This window comes from Lichenostomus cassidix, chromosome 6 (assembly GCF_008360975.1).
Source record: "Lichenostomus cassidix isolate B80296 chromosome 6, HeHo_3.0, whole genome shotgun sequence".
In the NCBI taxonomy this organism is placed as follows: domain Eukaryota; kingdom Metazoa; phylum Chordata; class Aves; order Passeriformes; family Meliphagidae; genus Lichenostomus; species Lichenostomus cassidix.
Window position 1 is genome coordinate 8601602 of NC_139487.1, and position 14800 is coordinate 8616401.

General features: G+C 39.4%; 1 protein-coding gene across 4 annotated transcripts in view; it reads right to left on the reverse strand.

Annotated features, from left to right (window-relative positions):
• Positions 1-1021: 1021 nt before the first annotated feature.
• The window catches only part of VTI1A (vesicle transport through interaction with t-SNAREs 1A), a 255037-nt gene continuing 241258 nt past the window's right edge, over positions 1022-14800 (reverse strand). For all 4 annotated transcript variants that reach the window (XM_085064849.1, XM_085064852.1, XM_085064848.1 and 1 more), the window contains one exon: positions 1022-2144. In XM_085064849.1, the coding sequence (XP_084920975.1) occupies positions 2051-2144 (94 nt within the window). In that variant the 3' untranslated portion in view covers positions 1022-2050. The remainder of the gene's footprint in view (positions 2145-14800) is intronic.

The following is a 14800-nucleotide window of genomic DNA, read 5'->3' on the forward strand; positions in this document are numbered from 1 at the left end:
GCTGCCAGGCTTCATCTGAATTTGTCTGAACTCAGCTCTGTGCCATCACTCGAAGCTAATGGCCAGAGCTCTGCTTACACAACCCAAAGTGCTCAGTTTTGAGTGCGTGTTGTGACTGAAGGCTGGAAGCTGAACACCCAAATCTTTCTGTGTCTGAGATCCACGTGCTAAATGCCACACACCTGGCAAGGATGAAAGGAGAGGATGCCCCAGGAGGCAGCCAAGGGGTCCCATGACCTTGTGACAGTGCAGGGCCATCAAGATGAGGAGCTGAACATGACTGTGCTGCATGCAGCAACACCTCCTGAAACCTGGGTCTGGATTACCCAGGAATTTTTGTCCCAGCACCATCCTACAGCCATTGACATGAGCTGGTAGAGAAACCCAGCACATGAACCACTTCTAAACTGTGTTGTGAGCTGCATGTAACACTCAGACAGCAGAGCTGACCCTACATGCTTCCATTCATTTAAATGAGTAACATTTTTCCTGTGGATCCTTTTATTCTACATTTATCACCATCTTACTATGTCTTAGCTGTGGCACCAGTACCACATCCTTTTAACTGAGTTATTTGTTCTCATGTAGAGAAAACAGTGGCACATTAAGGGCCAAAATCAGCTCCCCAAATCAGCTCCCAGGGACAGCACAGCAAGTCAGCAGAGCGCACAGGGATGACAGAATCCCAAAAGTACTAAGGCACACATGAAAATTCAGTGCTCAGCTCCTATCTAATGTGGGGGGGAATTTAAAACTCACCAGCTCTTTGTTTCTTTGAACATCTTTCAGGAACATTTTATGGCTTAAGTTCAAGGGCTTAAAATTCCTCTCAATTTGCAATAATTGTAAGGGGGTGCAAATAATGAATTTTAAAGTTATTATGAAAATATCAACTTTATCACATCACCAGTGATAGACCATTGTTGGGGTTGTAAGCTTAATTATAAGCCAAATGACCTCAACATGTCTACAGGAGAGGCACAGCCAATAGGAAAAGAGAAACAGCTCATTTTCACACAGGTAGATGAAACTATGATATATTATATCAGCTAAAAGCATGTATAAATTAAACATTTTTACAGTTTCTGTTTAAAAAGGGGAATATCACATCAGAATTTAATATACTCATAATATTCCAACATGCAGTCTCAACACAGTCAGGCCAATATTAAAAATCTAGATTTTTGTTTAATGCACTAAAATCACGCATTTGTTGCTGAACTATTACTTAGGATCTCTTCTCAATCAGCAACAAATAGATAAGTATCTTTATACATCTTCATTAAGGGCCTAGTGTGTAATGCTTATCAGTACATATATCAACAATGGAAGATTTAAAAGAGATTCAACAGACAGGCTGTAGCCACAACTACTTTTTAGGTTAAGTGATGCATTTTCATGATATTGATGAAAGTGGAATTGCTTTGAATAAGCAGAAAAGAAAGCCTAATTTAAACCAAAAATTTGTTAAATTGAGTTTTGGATTCACATCAGATATTAAACATCATCCTAAGGTTGCTCTCTTTAAAACTAGCTACTGTTCTTAACCAGGTTACATCTATTACAGTAACGCATGATCGGGAGTTAGTCACAGGAGACAGGTTCACTTTCTACATCATTTGGTCTCTGCTTTACTTATATTCTATATCACAGAAGGTCAGATACTGCTTGATATTCATACACCCTGCACAGCACAAGAAAAGTGCAAAGACCCCTCTTCCCTCGCTAAACTCTGGCAACTTACAGGCTAATTGTCTGTGGTTGAATTCGACACACATTAAGTCTTTTTGTATCAGAACAAGCCCTCACTCCAACAAATATTAAGATCCTGCAAACACTCAGATAAAGACAAATATGTAAGAAAAAAATAGCCCCACATGCCATCAACTATGCCATCAATAATACAAAATATTTTACACCACTTGCACCTGAGTTGAAGAGTGGAAAAGAGAGGGAGACTCTGTCAGTGCAAGAGAATGATTCATGTGACCACTTTGTCTTAATTACTCAGAACAAGCAGTTTGTTGCTGTTTAGTGAAGAACAAAGATATCAGCGTCCCCTGACAGAAAAAAAAATAGCCATCATGGTGGTGAAGATGATGACGACTGCCAGAACAACGATCAAAATCCGGTTTTGGATGATCCTGGAAAAAAGCAGAAGAGACAAAAATCGCAGTGAATAAAACAAAATAAATCAAAATAGCAAAATACATATTAAAAATTATAGAATGAGGTGACAGATAAATTGAAGAAAAGACATATGCCCACAAACTCAGTATTCCCTCCACCATTCTGTTTTTCTTGATTATTTTTTACTTCTCGCAATTTCCAGTGCTCCCAATAATTTCTTTATGTAGCTATTCAATCCAACTTTTGTATTAAAAAAGTACTTTTCTGAATTATGCATACATTTATACACATATTAGAAGAAATTAAATAAATTATGTTTCAATTTATTAACCTTCTAAGAACAAATGAAAAAAATAGTCTTCAGTCAATGCAACCCAAGCAGGGTGGTCTGTAACAGTAAATATCATTATATTTTTTAAAACCATTCTGAAATCTTCACGGCATTTTTAATCTGAAAAGAAACAATTTATTAATTTTCAAGGGATTTTACTATTAAGGAACAAGATTTCAAGGAAACACATGTCAATGAGATACTCACTTGTACTAAAATACCAAGGGAAAAGTACAAAAGATAGTTTTGAAGAAAAGGATGATATAAAGAAGCAAGTGTCAAACTGTGAAGCTTATGTTGTAAAAGCATCTCCTGTCTCTGTAGCATACCTTTACTTATGGTAATAGGCAAATGTTACATTTCTGTGTAGTATAAAAAAAAATGGAGATTAGTGAAAATAAAAAGATGCCAGAAGTAGAAAGTCCTAATATTTTTCAATCATTTTTTGGGAGAAATCCCTGCTTCTAAAATCAGTCATCACATCACTTAGATTTCAAATCACTTAGATTTTTCCTAAAATTAATAGGTCAATTAAAATTGCTAAATCAAGAAACAGTAGAATTTGAAGCATTTTATGGGAGGATTTTGGATTGTAAGAATTCAGTGTTCACAGAGAAGGAAGAATATTTTCATAGGCTCTCCATAAATAGAACTTTTGCAAAATATATTTGTACATGAAGCTTTTAATCAGAATTCTAGAGGTATAGCAAAAAAATCAACCAGAAAGCAACCAAATGCAACAAAAGCAGCCCAAGTTATACTTTTTTTCCTCATGCTTCTGCAAAACAAAACAAAGCCTTCAAGAACAAAACAATGGTAAAAAGAGGTAAAACTGTATTTTGAGAAACATCAAACCAAGTACAACTTGAAGACAGGGAGCGTAATGTGTTAAAATGAGCATATTTCACACAGTGAAAGAGAGAAGAAACTCCAGAGAGCAGAGGGGAGTTTTCCTTGGTAAATGTTTTTCATTTGGATGCGGGTGGATATACATATAAATTATATTGGAAAGTGTAAAGAAAAATGCAGTTTTAACCAACTCCAGCTCTCTCCTTGCTTACCCCCCACCTAAAGGAAAAGCAGTAAATGGATGGATGAAAACTGTCACATCAGACAGACACCCTCCCCTGTGACACTCTAAAAGGACTAGCTCTCTATCCTCCTGACAGGTTACAAAATGATCACATTTGCTGACACGTCTTCCGCAAAACTGCTTTAGTGTTTGTGTCCACTTTCCTAGCAGGAGATGAATGGGCTGCTTTGTCCTCATTTATCACTTAAAGCTGAACTAAGATCTGTCTCGTTTATTTTTCCCTTCCTCACTAGAAAGGCTCAACCACAGCATTAATTCTTTCGCGATGACAGCTAATTCAAACTTAACAGGCAATATTTACTCTGCCAAAAGGATGAGGAGGAGGGAGGGATGTTTCTCACTCTTTTTTTCCCTAAAAAAAAAAAAAAAAAAAGTGTAGCAGGCTAACAAAATAAAGCTAATTAAGGGCTTTTGGTTCTTGTTGGTTTGCACTTCAATTTAACACCTGAACTTACAAGCTTTTCTTTTGTGGCGGGGTGTGACATTCTCTGCCAAACACCTGATAACAAACGATTTGCCCAGGCAAATGCATGAAAACCAGAATATATATTTACTCACTCGCCCTCATCACTCCTGAAAAGACACTCAGCAAAATTGAAACTCAGCAGTGAAATAGATTAAAAGCATGAAAACTCTTAAAACATTCAGCCTTAAGTAATACACAGTGCAGCTGGCTTGACAACCATTTTATTTGTGGGATGTGGGCCCCAAGGCATCCATAATGCTAATTTACAAAGGATTAACTGTGAGTGAAACTCGCTTAATCTAACACATAGTTAGGCAAAGACATACATAACATACTGAGTGTTTAAATCAGCTCCTCCTATCTCTGGCCCACTGGAAAAATCATTGCATCATCTGAGATTTAAAACTAAAGAAAAATGAAAAAGAAGCATCAAATCCCCCAAATGCTTTATTTTTAATGCCCTGTCAGTACACACCTGATTGCAAGATTATTTAATCAGTGTCCATGTCTCTAAAATCCTTTTCAAGAAAACACTGAGTGAGGCATGCTACCACCTGTATCTGCTAATTGAAGATTCACTTATGGTGTGAATCTAGGAAATACATATCAAAGTTCAATTTCTAGGAATCTGAATTAGTCTGCACAGTGCAGCAAAAGAATATCATATTAAAAGGAACAAATTAATCATGAAATAGGATGGATGTTATCAACAGATTCCTACGCTGAAGCATTATATACTTTTAATATTCAAGTCCACAGTTAAAGATTAATTTTATATCTTTAAAAAAAGAATAACACTGAGTTTTACTGTTTTCCTTTCAAGTGAGGAAGTAAAATTAAACTAACTGCATACTGCCCAAAGGATGGGGCTGGGAGGAGAATGACAGAGCTGCTTGGCAGCAGCAGGACAGTCCCGAGGAGGACTTAGTGGTGCCTGTTGAAATCCGAGTCTGGGAGCTGCTGCTGAAGACAGAGAACACAAGTTCTGGGTGTCAGCGCATTTCAGATCTCAAAGTCAACAGGCAAGGACGACCCTTCAGAGTGGAGAAAAAATGAGGAGGAAAGGGGGTTTTGAGTGATCCAAGACAGTCAAGCCAGCTCACAGTTGTAGAACAATGGTTGGCATTGGCAGGACCCATCTGTAGGGAAGCCTATAGTACTGTCACAGCCAGACACTGCCAGTGGGTATTGCTCTAGGCAAAGCATCAAGGAATTTAAGTGGGGGGAGGGAGCAATAATACCAAAAGAGAAGAAAATGGGGCCTAACACTCACTACAAAAAAAATCCCAAAGGCTAACATGCTCGCAAGAAGCAGATGATAGTCTTTTATCTCCATTACACCTTAAATTCAACAAAATCTGGTGAATGAGGAAGCCCAGATTTTTCTTTGAAAATGCAAAGCATGTTTACAGGGTAAATAATTTAGGAAAGAATATATACTTGAAAGAAGACACCCATTGAAACATCCATGGCTAAAATGCCTGAAGGCAAAAACTTGTGCATTTGCATGCTGCATTTTATTAAGTTAGCACACTGTAGCTTTAAAAGAATGCATGGCCAAATTAAGAGGAATGTGTGACTGAAACATCAAGGATTCCTCAAGTTTACATTATGAATCACAGTGCTGTTGATATGAGATGAATTAACCATTTAGCTGATGCAGCTTAGGCACTGAATTCACACCAAGTTCTGCTGGAGCCCTGCGTGGGAGCTCGTTAACAGCCAATATCTACTGTTCCTTTCATACTCGAGGCTCTAGGAGCACAAGGGCTCATTCTACTTTGAGTTAGAAGAGACGAAAAATCTGTGCTTTTAAACGAAGTTCCATCTAGTTTATTATGGACAGCAGCCCAAAATATTTGGGTGCAAAACCACACAGAAACCGTAACTAAAGCAGATGCAAGGGTAATGTTAACTGACGCACTGAAGAGCACTCTGGACTAACAACGCAGAAAGCACATCCCTCTCCTCTCGAGTTTCCTTCTGCTCCACCTTTCCAGATGCTTGGCCCTTTATCCTGGCTTCTGGTCACAGTGCCTAATCTCTGACCACTGCTGAGCTGGAGGGTCCCTCCAGCCAGCGCCAAATTCCTGACATCATCCACTTTTGAGGATCACCTCCTTGATGCAGAGGGCAACCACTGCTCTGCAGAACGAATCCCACATCCGCTACCAAACACTGATGTTCCTGGCAAATCCCCTCACTCCTGCCATGGCAGAAATTGTGCTGCCTTTCCACATTTCAAACCCCCAAAGGATTCGCTCCTGTCCGTAGCTTCACACACACATACACACAATGGGTCTGACTCTGTTTGTGCCGTGTTTAGATCTGCTCCGTATAAACACAAAGCAGTTCTCAAATAAGCTTTTGCAAACCTTACATTAAGGATGCCAACCGTGTTTAAACCTTTTTATAAAACTGCATTCATTAGCAGGGGAGTGCATGACATCTATATGGGTTCAGCCTGATGTCTTGCACATGTCTTAGTGCCTGATTGACCAGCATTGAATAATGATGCCTTGCCATTAGGCACTGATGGTACAATAACAATTGTCATGAAAATTAGCAATCACGGTAACGTTAACAAAATGTGGGATATAAACGAACCAGTGCAGACTCTGGGTGCATAAAGAGATTCGTGTCCTTAACTCGAAGACTACAAATAAAATACTGCAAAAAATTTCTTACAGAAGCTCAACTCTGACACTGATACAAATAAAAAAACCCCGAACAAATGGCTTGGGGGATCAGTTAGCACACATTCATTACAACACAGGGCTTTATTCTTAAAGGAGGCATCTTGAAAAATAGTGTCCTCAAGAACACAGACTGATTGATGATGGAGCACTGACCAACAGTGTTTCACTGTAATATGTATTTATGATTTAACTAGAAGTGATTCCTATCAGTTTACTGGACAGAAAGGCTTGTTCTCTCTGTATACTTTTTAAATGGTCACTTTGAATACTTGGCTATTGCATTTTTTGTGCCCTTTTATTTCTGATTGGCAGTTTTTGCTAACATGAAAGAAAATAGGTGCATGCAAATCAGTGGCAAGTGATTTTTAAGTGTCCAATATTCATGTGCAAATCAGCAGATTCAAACAAACATAAAGTGTGGATCTAGTCACATAGGCAAAAACATATGAGGCAAAATGAAATGTGAATTTAAAGTAACATAGCTATACTCATATACCTTCTGGACAGACACAATTATTACTATATATAAGGACATCCTGTGTACGATGAGTTTTCAAATGGAAGCACTAAGCCCCACACAGGGGAATAAAATGTTATGATTGGTAAAGCAAAGCCTTAGATACATAACGATAAATCCCAAGTTCAGGGTATCTGGGGGCTGTTCAGTCATTCCCATCTTCAGGTTAGGAATGCTTTTCTTATATAAAAGCAACTGAAAAGAATGAGACAGGCTGTGGCAAAAACATAAAGACATGGCAACCTAGTGTAATAAAAGAGTAAGAGAACCCTGCCTAGCAGAATTACAGCTGGCTGGAAGTATCTGGTTCGAGATATTTTTCATCATTAACCACTGAAATTAGCAAACCGAAATATCAGTAAAAAAATATCAGCACAACTTGCATATGATTCCTTGGCCCTTTTCTAGCTGACCCTGGAAAAAGTGAGGAATCTGGAAAACACTCAAGGTTTTTTTCCTCTTCCCCACCACAAACTCTTAAAATAAGTCCAAGTCTTTGTGTTCTCAAGCCAGAAGACCTAATTACATCATAATTGATGTTGCGTATTTAGAGGTGAAAAGCCTTTGGGGTTGGTGGAGAGGGGATGGGACTCCCCATGGCTTCCTGGGGACAAAAAGGCCACACTGCCTGAGGTCCACCTCGAATCTGCAGACTGTTCCCAGCAGAAGCCTCTTCCGTGTTCTCTGGATTCCTTCCCAAAGGTGCCTCTTTGTAAGACCTTGGGAAAACCCATTAAAAATTGCTGAAAACTGAGCAGATAATGAAAGGAAAGCCTCAAAAACAGAGGGCTGGAGAATAAGAAAGGATGGTCTTTTTGTAGCTGATTTTCTAGCAGGGTTTATTGAAAAAGCCAGGCCATACAAGGTGCCTGAGATTTTGCTGATAGGGTTGAGGAACTGTGCAGTGCTATGTCCTCTGGTTTTAAAGTTCAGTCTTAAGGACTGGGGCTGTCTTCTTGTAATAACAGGGATACCAATCTCTAGTTATAATATTACACTCAAACCACATCAGTGTTTCCACCTGGGCCCTGAATGAAAGAATGAGTCATGTAATAACAGGTGCAGGGAAGTAGTCACACTATCCCACTTTAAACATCTAAATTATATCTAGCTAATCTCTCTGAGCACCCTGTATATATAAGCTTGAGTCCTGCTCTGAACTGCCCTCTCTTTCTCCTGGCCATATATGCACCCCAGGAGCTCTGGTTGGCTAGGTCAGCTGGTTAGGTTAGGTGCTCACAGCATAGCAATGAAGCTTGAACATGAGGCACAAGCAAGAAAGTTTGCTAGCTGTGAAGGCAAAATCATATAGGAAGGTGTTAGTACATTACAAAGTGTGTGTAATCTCCCATTAATAAAAATATTGCAGAGATGAAACTCACCAGTGAAGCAGAAGATGCTAATCAATAATTAGCCAGTAAAGACCTTGATCCATCATCTCCTTTTAATAAATCCCATATTTGCACATTAAATTTTGACCAGAAGCAAATATACTTTTCTTTTGACAGTTTTTCTGGAGGAGTAAAAGATAGAAAAGATATCCCTCTCTTGGCTGAATGCCTCCTGAAACACATTGGCCTCCTTTGACTCAAGAAACTTTTTTTTACCTTGCTATGTCATCCTCTGACAATCTTACCATTAAGATTACAACTTATAATTATTTTCACTATATGTGATAGCTAAAATCCTTATGGAGAGATCTAATTCATAAGAGAAATCTTGCAATAGATTCCAAATGAGCAGCATTGGAGTATAGTGTTATTTGGTAGCCATCAGGGTTATCAAGGCTTGCATGAGCCCTCTCAAGGAGCTGGGAGCCTCAGGACCCAGGTGATGACTGGAGTCTGTGGGAGTGAGAGGGGACTGACTGGCTTTGGAAGGACAGAGACCTACAGGAATGGCTGGAAATCAAAAAAGTGGTAACAGGGAAAGCCTGATTGAGGACCTCATGGATGTGGGGCCTAAGGTAAAAAGGCAAAATGGAAGGCTGCTGAAAATCTTCTACTGGCTCAGATTTTATTGACTGCTTATTTTTTAAACACATGGGAAGGCACTTCTGGAGGATGAAAAGTATCCTTGTGCTGCTGAGAGGCCCTGACATGGAACTTTTCTTTACATAGTTTTGACACAACTTCAGCTTTCTCCCATCTCCACGTCCCCTCCTTCCACAGAGGGAATCAATTAGGTTGTGACCGTCACTGGAAGGCACAGTGGGGCTTCTGGAGCCACGGAAACTCACCAACCAAAACGGGAGAGGGATTAACTCATTTCATGCAAAGCACAGGCAACACCAGATCCCTTTGGCGAGTCTAAATGACAATCATGTGCGCAGTGGCAACTGCGAGTGGAAGGAGTCAAGGTTGTCCTAATCTCCAACCAGCCTTTCTCAGGGTACTGAAGTATCAAGAAGAACAAATCACACATTTAGTCACCTGAGCATGACTAAGAACCATAGGCCTTAGCAAACATTACGAGAGCTTTAGCAAGAGCTCTGAGGGAGGGTGGATAGCCCAGCTGTCGGTGCAGTGGCATTCTTCAGCACGTCGGGTGCATGAAACCTTGGTCCCCAAACAGTTAATAGGGAAAAAAAACCCCAACCCCCTCGTCAGCACTCAAAGCTAAAGCAATTATTTCTCCAGCAGAAGAAATGTATGCAAGCTATAAAATGACAAGAATGTACATGATCTCATATTGGCTTTTATGATAAATATAGCTAAATTTACATTCTGTACAATTTAAAGAAAACAAAAATGTCAAAAGTCTGCATCTTATCAACTTCCATAATCATTAGAAGCCACTAAAAGATATATCTTAAAACAGATGAAAGGAAGTAACATCTTTCACCCTGCTTCAATTTAATTAATGACTAATCTACAGCTTTTAGGTGTGACAAAGCTGGAGACTGGACACACACACTCTTCTTGCATTATTTTCTTCTTATTACACCATATTTGACTGGGCGTCTTTTTGTATGGCAAGTTTCCTACAATTGTCTTAACAATGTTGACCTCTTTTGTAAAAACCTGAAGGCATCTGCAGCAATTGTTCCTGAAGATGTGCTATCCAAAATGTTACCATTTCATGGCACTTCTTGAATGATAGAATAGAATTTTTTTTGTATATATTCATTTTTTTTCAAATGCTATAAAAGAAAGGAAAACAATCATGGCTAAGGCCATTTGTGAGATGGCATTAAAAGAGCCTACTCTGAGACAGATAAAAATAATGAGAATCTTTCTGTCAAGAAGGATTTAGAAAATATCACTAGCATTATTAAAATTTAATTTTTTACTGTGCTTTTTGGTTCCCCCTTTTCCAGTGATAATGAGCAGGACTGCACACCTCCACAATGCTAGTACTTGTTTTGAGCAATAAATTCAGCCTTCCAGTCTGAAGACATTTCAGACAACAATTTTGACTGCTATAGGCTTATTTTTGCAACCTTTTCTGTGCTTTGAGTCTTCCTATAAAAACCAGTTCATAAGCTAATTTTCCACAAGGCCAGTGGAACATATAAAAATCAATTTTTGCCCAACCGGTTCAGAGAAAACCTGGGAACAGTGAAGACAGAACAGTGAAAAATAAAAAGAATCGATGTATTCACAAATGGTTTACCTGATAGAGAACTATCAAATTAGTTGTCAGGAGATACTTGCCACTACGAAAGTATTTTCTTTTCAGCATGTTACAGCATTTCTATTAGGGGAGCAGAGAAGCCTCTACTTTGTCATGACCTCAGACACCTCGGTTTAACAACCACGTCAAGCTTCCAAATATTCGGTAAAACCAGAGGGCACAAAGTCACAGTGCAAGAGCCCTTGCAGGTCTTGCAACCAGAGGGACCTGCAAGCCCAGCTGGCTTAGAGTGGGTGTAAGTCTTCATGATCTCCTGGAAGGCACAAAGATTCCTCGCTCAGTGAAGGCAGGGAGCCCTTCGTGACCTCAGGCCAACCTTGTCAAGAGGAATTTGGTCCATCAAGAGAGGAAAAAAATTGTAAAAAACACCACCCAGACTTCCCTCCTCTGTTAAAACCCCAAATGTTCGGGAGCACACTGAAGACTAAGCAGTTTAATCTCTTGGACAGCAAGAACACAAATTTCTCCAAAGATGGGAATCCCATTTGTAGACTTCAAAACTTTCAGAATCCCAAGGACAACTCAGGGCACAGGATTTAATATCCTGGCCTAATCAGTTTCATCATCTTCTCCACTAATTGGGCAAGTGTTCCCAAAAATATGATACTGAGAAGGGGTGGGATAGGTGCTCAAGCCTGTCTGTCTGCAGCCAGAAAAATATGTCTGGAAAATTGACTGAAGAACAGAATCTGCTTTTTAATACAAATTAACCATTACTGCTGTAGAAATAAAAGAAATTTATAATTTACAAGCTTAAACATTAAGGAAGCTATTTTTAAGTAGCTATAATGTTCACCCTGGTATGTAGCATTTTATACACTCCTTCATTTTTATGAGTTGGCATTAGAATGTGACTCATTTTAACAGAAAAAAAAAGGATTAAGTACATTACTCTGAAGTAAAGCTGCATATTACCTATTTAAAATACTGTAACACACCATGGAGACATCATTTCTAGGGCCAAACAAAACATTACTCAATAAAGAAATGGCATGAAATATAAAATATTCAGCAGAGGAAGGGTATTTGGAGCTAAGCAGTTTCATTGCCAATAAACAGCATCATAATAAATAGTAGGAAAAAAAAGTGTACCTGTTCTTCACTATTTGAGATGTAACACCTCAGTGTGGGAAACTAATAAAGATACTACTCTTCCACTAAGCACATGTAGGGAAAAGCTAAAACCACCACACATTTTGATTCTGAATCTCTTACAACTGATGCTAATTTGCTTATGATATCTGCCTGATTTAGAGCTAATCTTCTGTAAATTAACTCCTAATGCTGTCTGAAATAATCCTCTTAATGCTGGTCTGTCTTGAGTACTTTATATCAAACACCATGAAATACACAAGCATACACAAGGCATACAGCATCTGTAGAGCTCTTGGCTGCTCAAGAGTATTTGCTGTGCCATGAAGGCACAAGCACGGTGCAGAGCTCTGGGGCCCTGGGGCAGCTTGGGGACAGCTCTGGTTGTCCCCTTGGAAGGGGGCAGCAGGCCAGGGCTGTGTCCCACTGCCTCCTGGCCACCAGAGAGAAGAGGGGGCTCTTTGTCTCCTGACAAAGTGGTGCAGGGAGGTACAGCTCCATGCTCCGGAGCTCCCACCTCCAGCAGCACATGATAATGAGAAAAAGTAAACCGCTCAGGCTTTGAGATTTCTGAGCAACGAGATCTGTGTTAAACAGCACTAATTATCAGCTGGAAGCCTAATCTGATAACAGGTTTGAAAAGGCAGAGACAGACCATTTTGTTTCTTCAGTGGAGGAAAATATTTTTAAAGGTGTTGCTTCAGCATCAGCCAGCTTAATCATTATTGTCAGTGTGCTAACTCTGTATTCAAAAACATAATTTTTTTTCTCCTAAATCCACTGCAACAATTTTCTCCCCCAACATTAATTTAATGATAGAGCCAAAAACCTAATTGATATTGGTGAGCAATACAATACCAACAGATTTGTTTCTTGGGTTTTGAAACACAAATGGCAGACACAACTTTGACTGAATGGACTTCTTTATGTTTTAACGGGCGGTTTATTGGCCCAGACTCCTACATATAACATGCAAAATTGCAAAAGCAATACATTTTTAATTGAAAAATTCACATATTTTTACTAAGAAAGTGACTCAAATAACAAGTAACTTTTTCAGGTAAAGGGCTCTTAAAACAATTTTAATACATGGAATGTTGTTTAGAAATTATATTCTCACTGTAGTAAGTGCTTATAGGAGGCTATTAAAAGGAAAAAAAAGTATCTATTGTTTAAATTATACTTTAGTGGAACTTGCTTTTTTAATATAATAAAGAACAGATAAAGCACAGTGATCAGTGAGCCGTAGGTGTCCAACAGCCCTTCAAGAGACTTGTGGAAATGTATAAAACAAGCAGTGATACAATCCTTTGCCAAACACTGTCATAAATTTTTTATTTGGCAGCTAACATTCTCACTAGCTTTCTTGGCAGCAATTGGGACCTTTAGCAAGAAAGGTGCAGGAGAAAAATACCTTGTTTAGAGATGTTTTCAACACTTTCTGGGATTTTTCAGAACTTCTGCCTGCAGCATATTTTACAACCACAGTCTCCAGTCACCTGATGAGTGGGTGGTGGTTTTAAACTTTTTTTTTTTAATACAGACAGCCTACTACTTCCCTCTGGCCTTCAGCCTAGGATGTGAGTGTGTGGAGTGGGGCTGTATGTTCCACAGAGATACAAGTGGTTGCTCCTCTCTGTCTAGACAAAAAAACTTGAAAATAATTTCAGAATGTACCTTTCATTGCTCCTGATACTATCTGTATCTTATTCCTGGGTGACAAAGATAAATGAAAGTCAAACATATGCTGACTACTTTTGCATTTTTCTCGGGAGATCTCTGCAGAAGAGCTGGTCACAGGTGCAGCTGCCCTGGTCAGCCAGTGGGCTGCTGAGAAACAGAATTGGGAAATAGATTTCTGTGTCCAGGTCCAGAGGTTTTTGGTTTGTTTGTTTGTTTGCTTTCCTTTAATATACTGAACTTAACATCTGATGTGCTACCTTCCTCCAAGAACCCAGATATGCTGATGCATATCTGTCTTACCAATTCACTTATGGAAAAGGTATTTTATATTTTGGTATTTCATCATTTTGGAATAAAAATAAGATAAACCTATTTTACATCTCAGCAACTACCTCCAAAACTTTCACAACAGTAAGACACATTTCAATTCTTCACGTGAATGGAAAGGAAACAGTTTGCCTTCAACAGATTTGGACCAGGAAAACACCTTTTCCTAATCTGCCTCAAACGAGAAAGGCTAGAATTTACTTTTAGACAGCACAAATTGCTTTAAACACAGGCCTCATTAAACTAATGCTGTTACAATTATAAACACAACCTGAAAGGCTTCCCCAGAGCCGGTGCTCCAGTTTTGGCTGCCGTGTTTACAGGGGCATCACCCCCTCGAGAACGTTTCAGAGCCCACACAGACATCTAGTGGCAGGTGAAAACACTGCACGGTGGCATCGCCACCTGGCACAGCTCCACGGGGACCTGAAGCCATGCCAGGGCTCAGGTGAGATAACTGCTGCCACTACGGATGGGCAACAGAACAGGGAACGATTTGCTCCCTCTGTGCCATCCCAGGCAGTCATGGTGAGAGAGCTGTTCTCGTGGCAGCTCTGCCTTCCCAAATTTACATTATTATTGATTCTCTTCAATTAACGCAGAGCTCTTTTTGTCTTTCTGAGTACTTTTAAATCTCTCTCCGTGCTACTGTTTTGTTTTACTTAAAAACTGCAGAGGTTAATTATGTAACATCACTTGAAAGGTTCTCTGAATGTGGCTACACACACCGCAGCTGACTGGAACACACCAGGGCAATGCGATTTTACAGACAGCAAAACACACACGATGAGAAAGTGCAGTCAATAATAAATTCTAAATGGTTGGA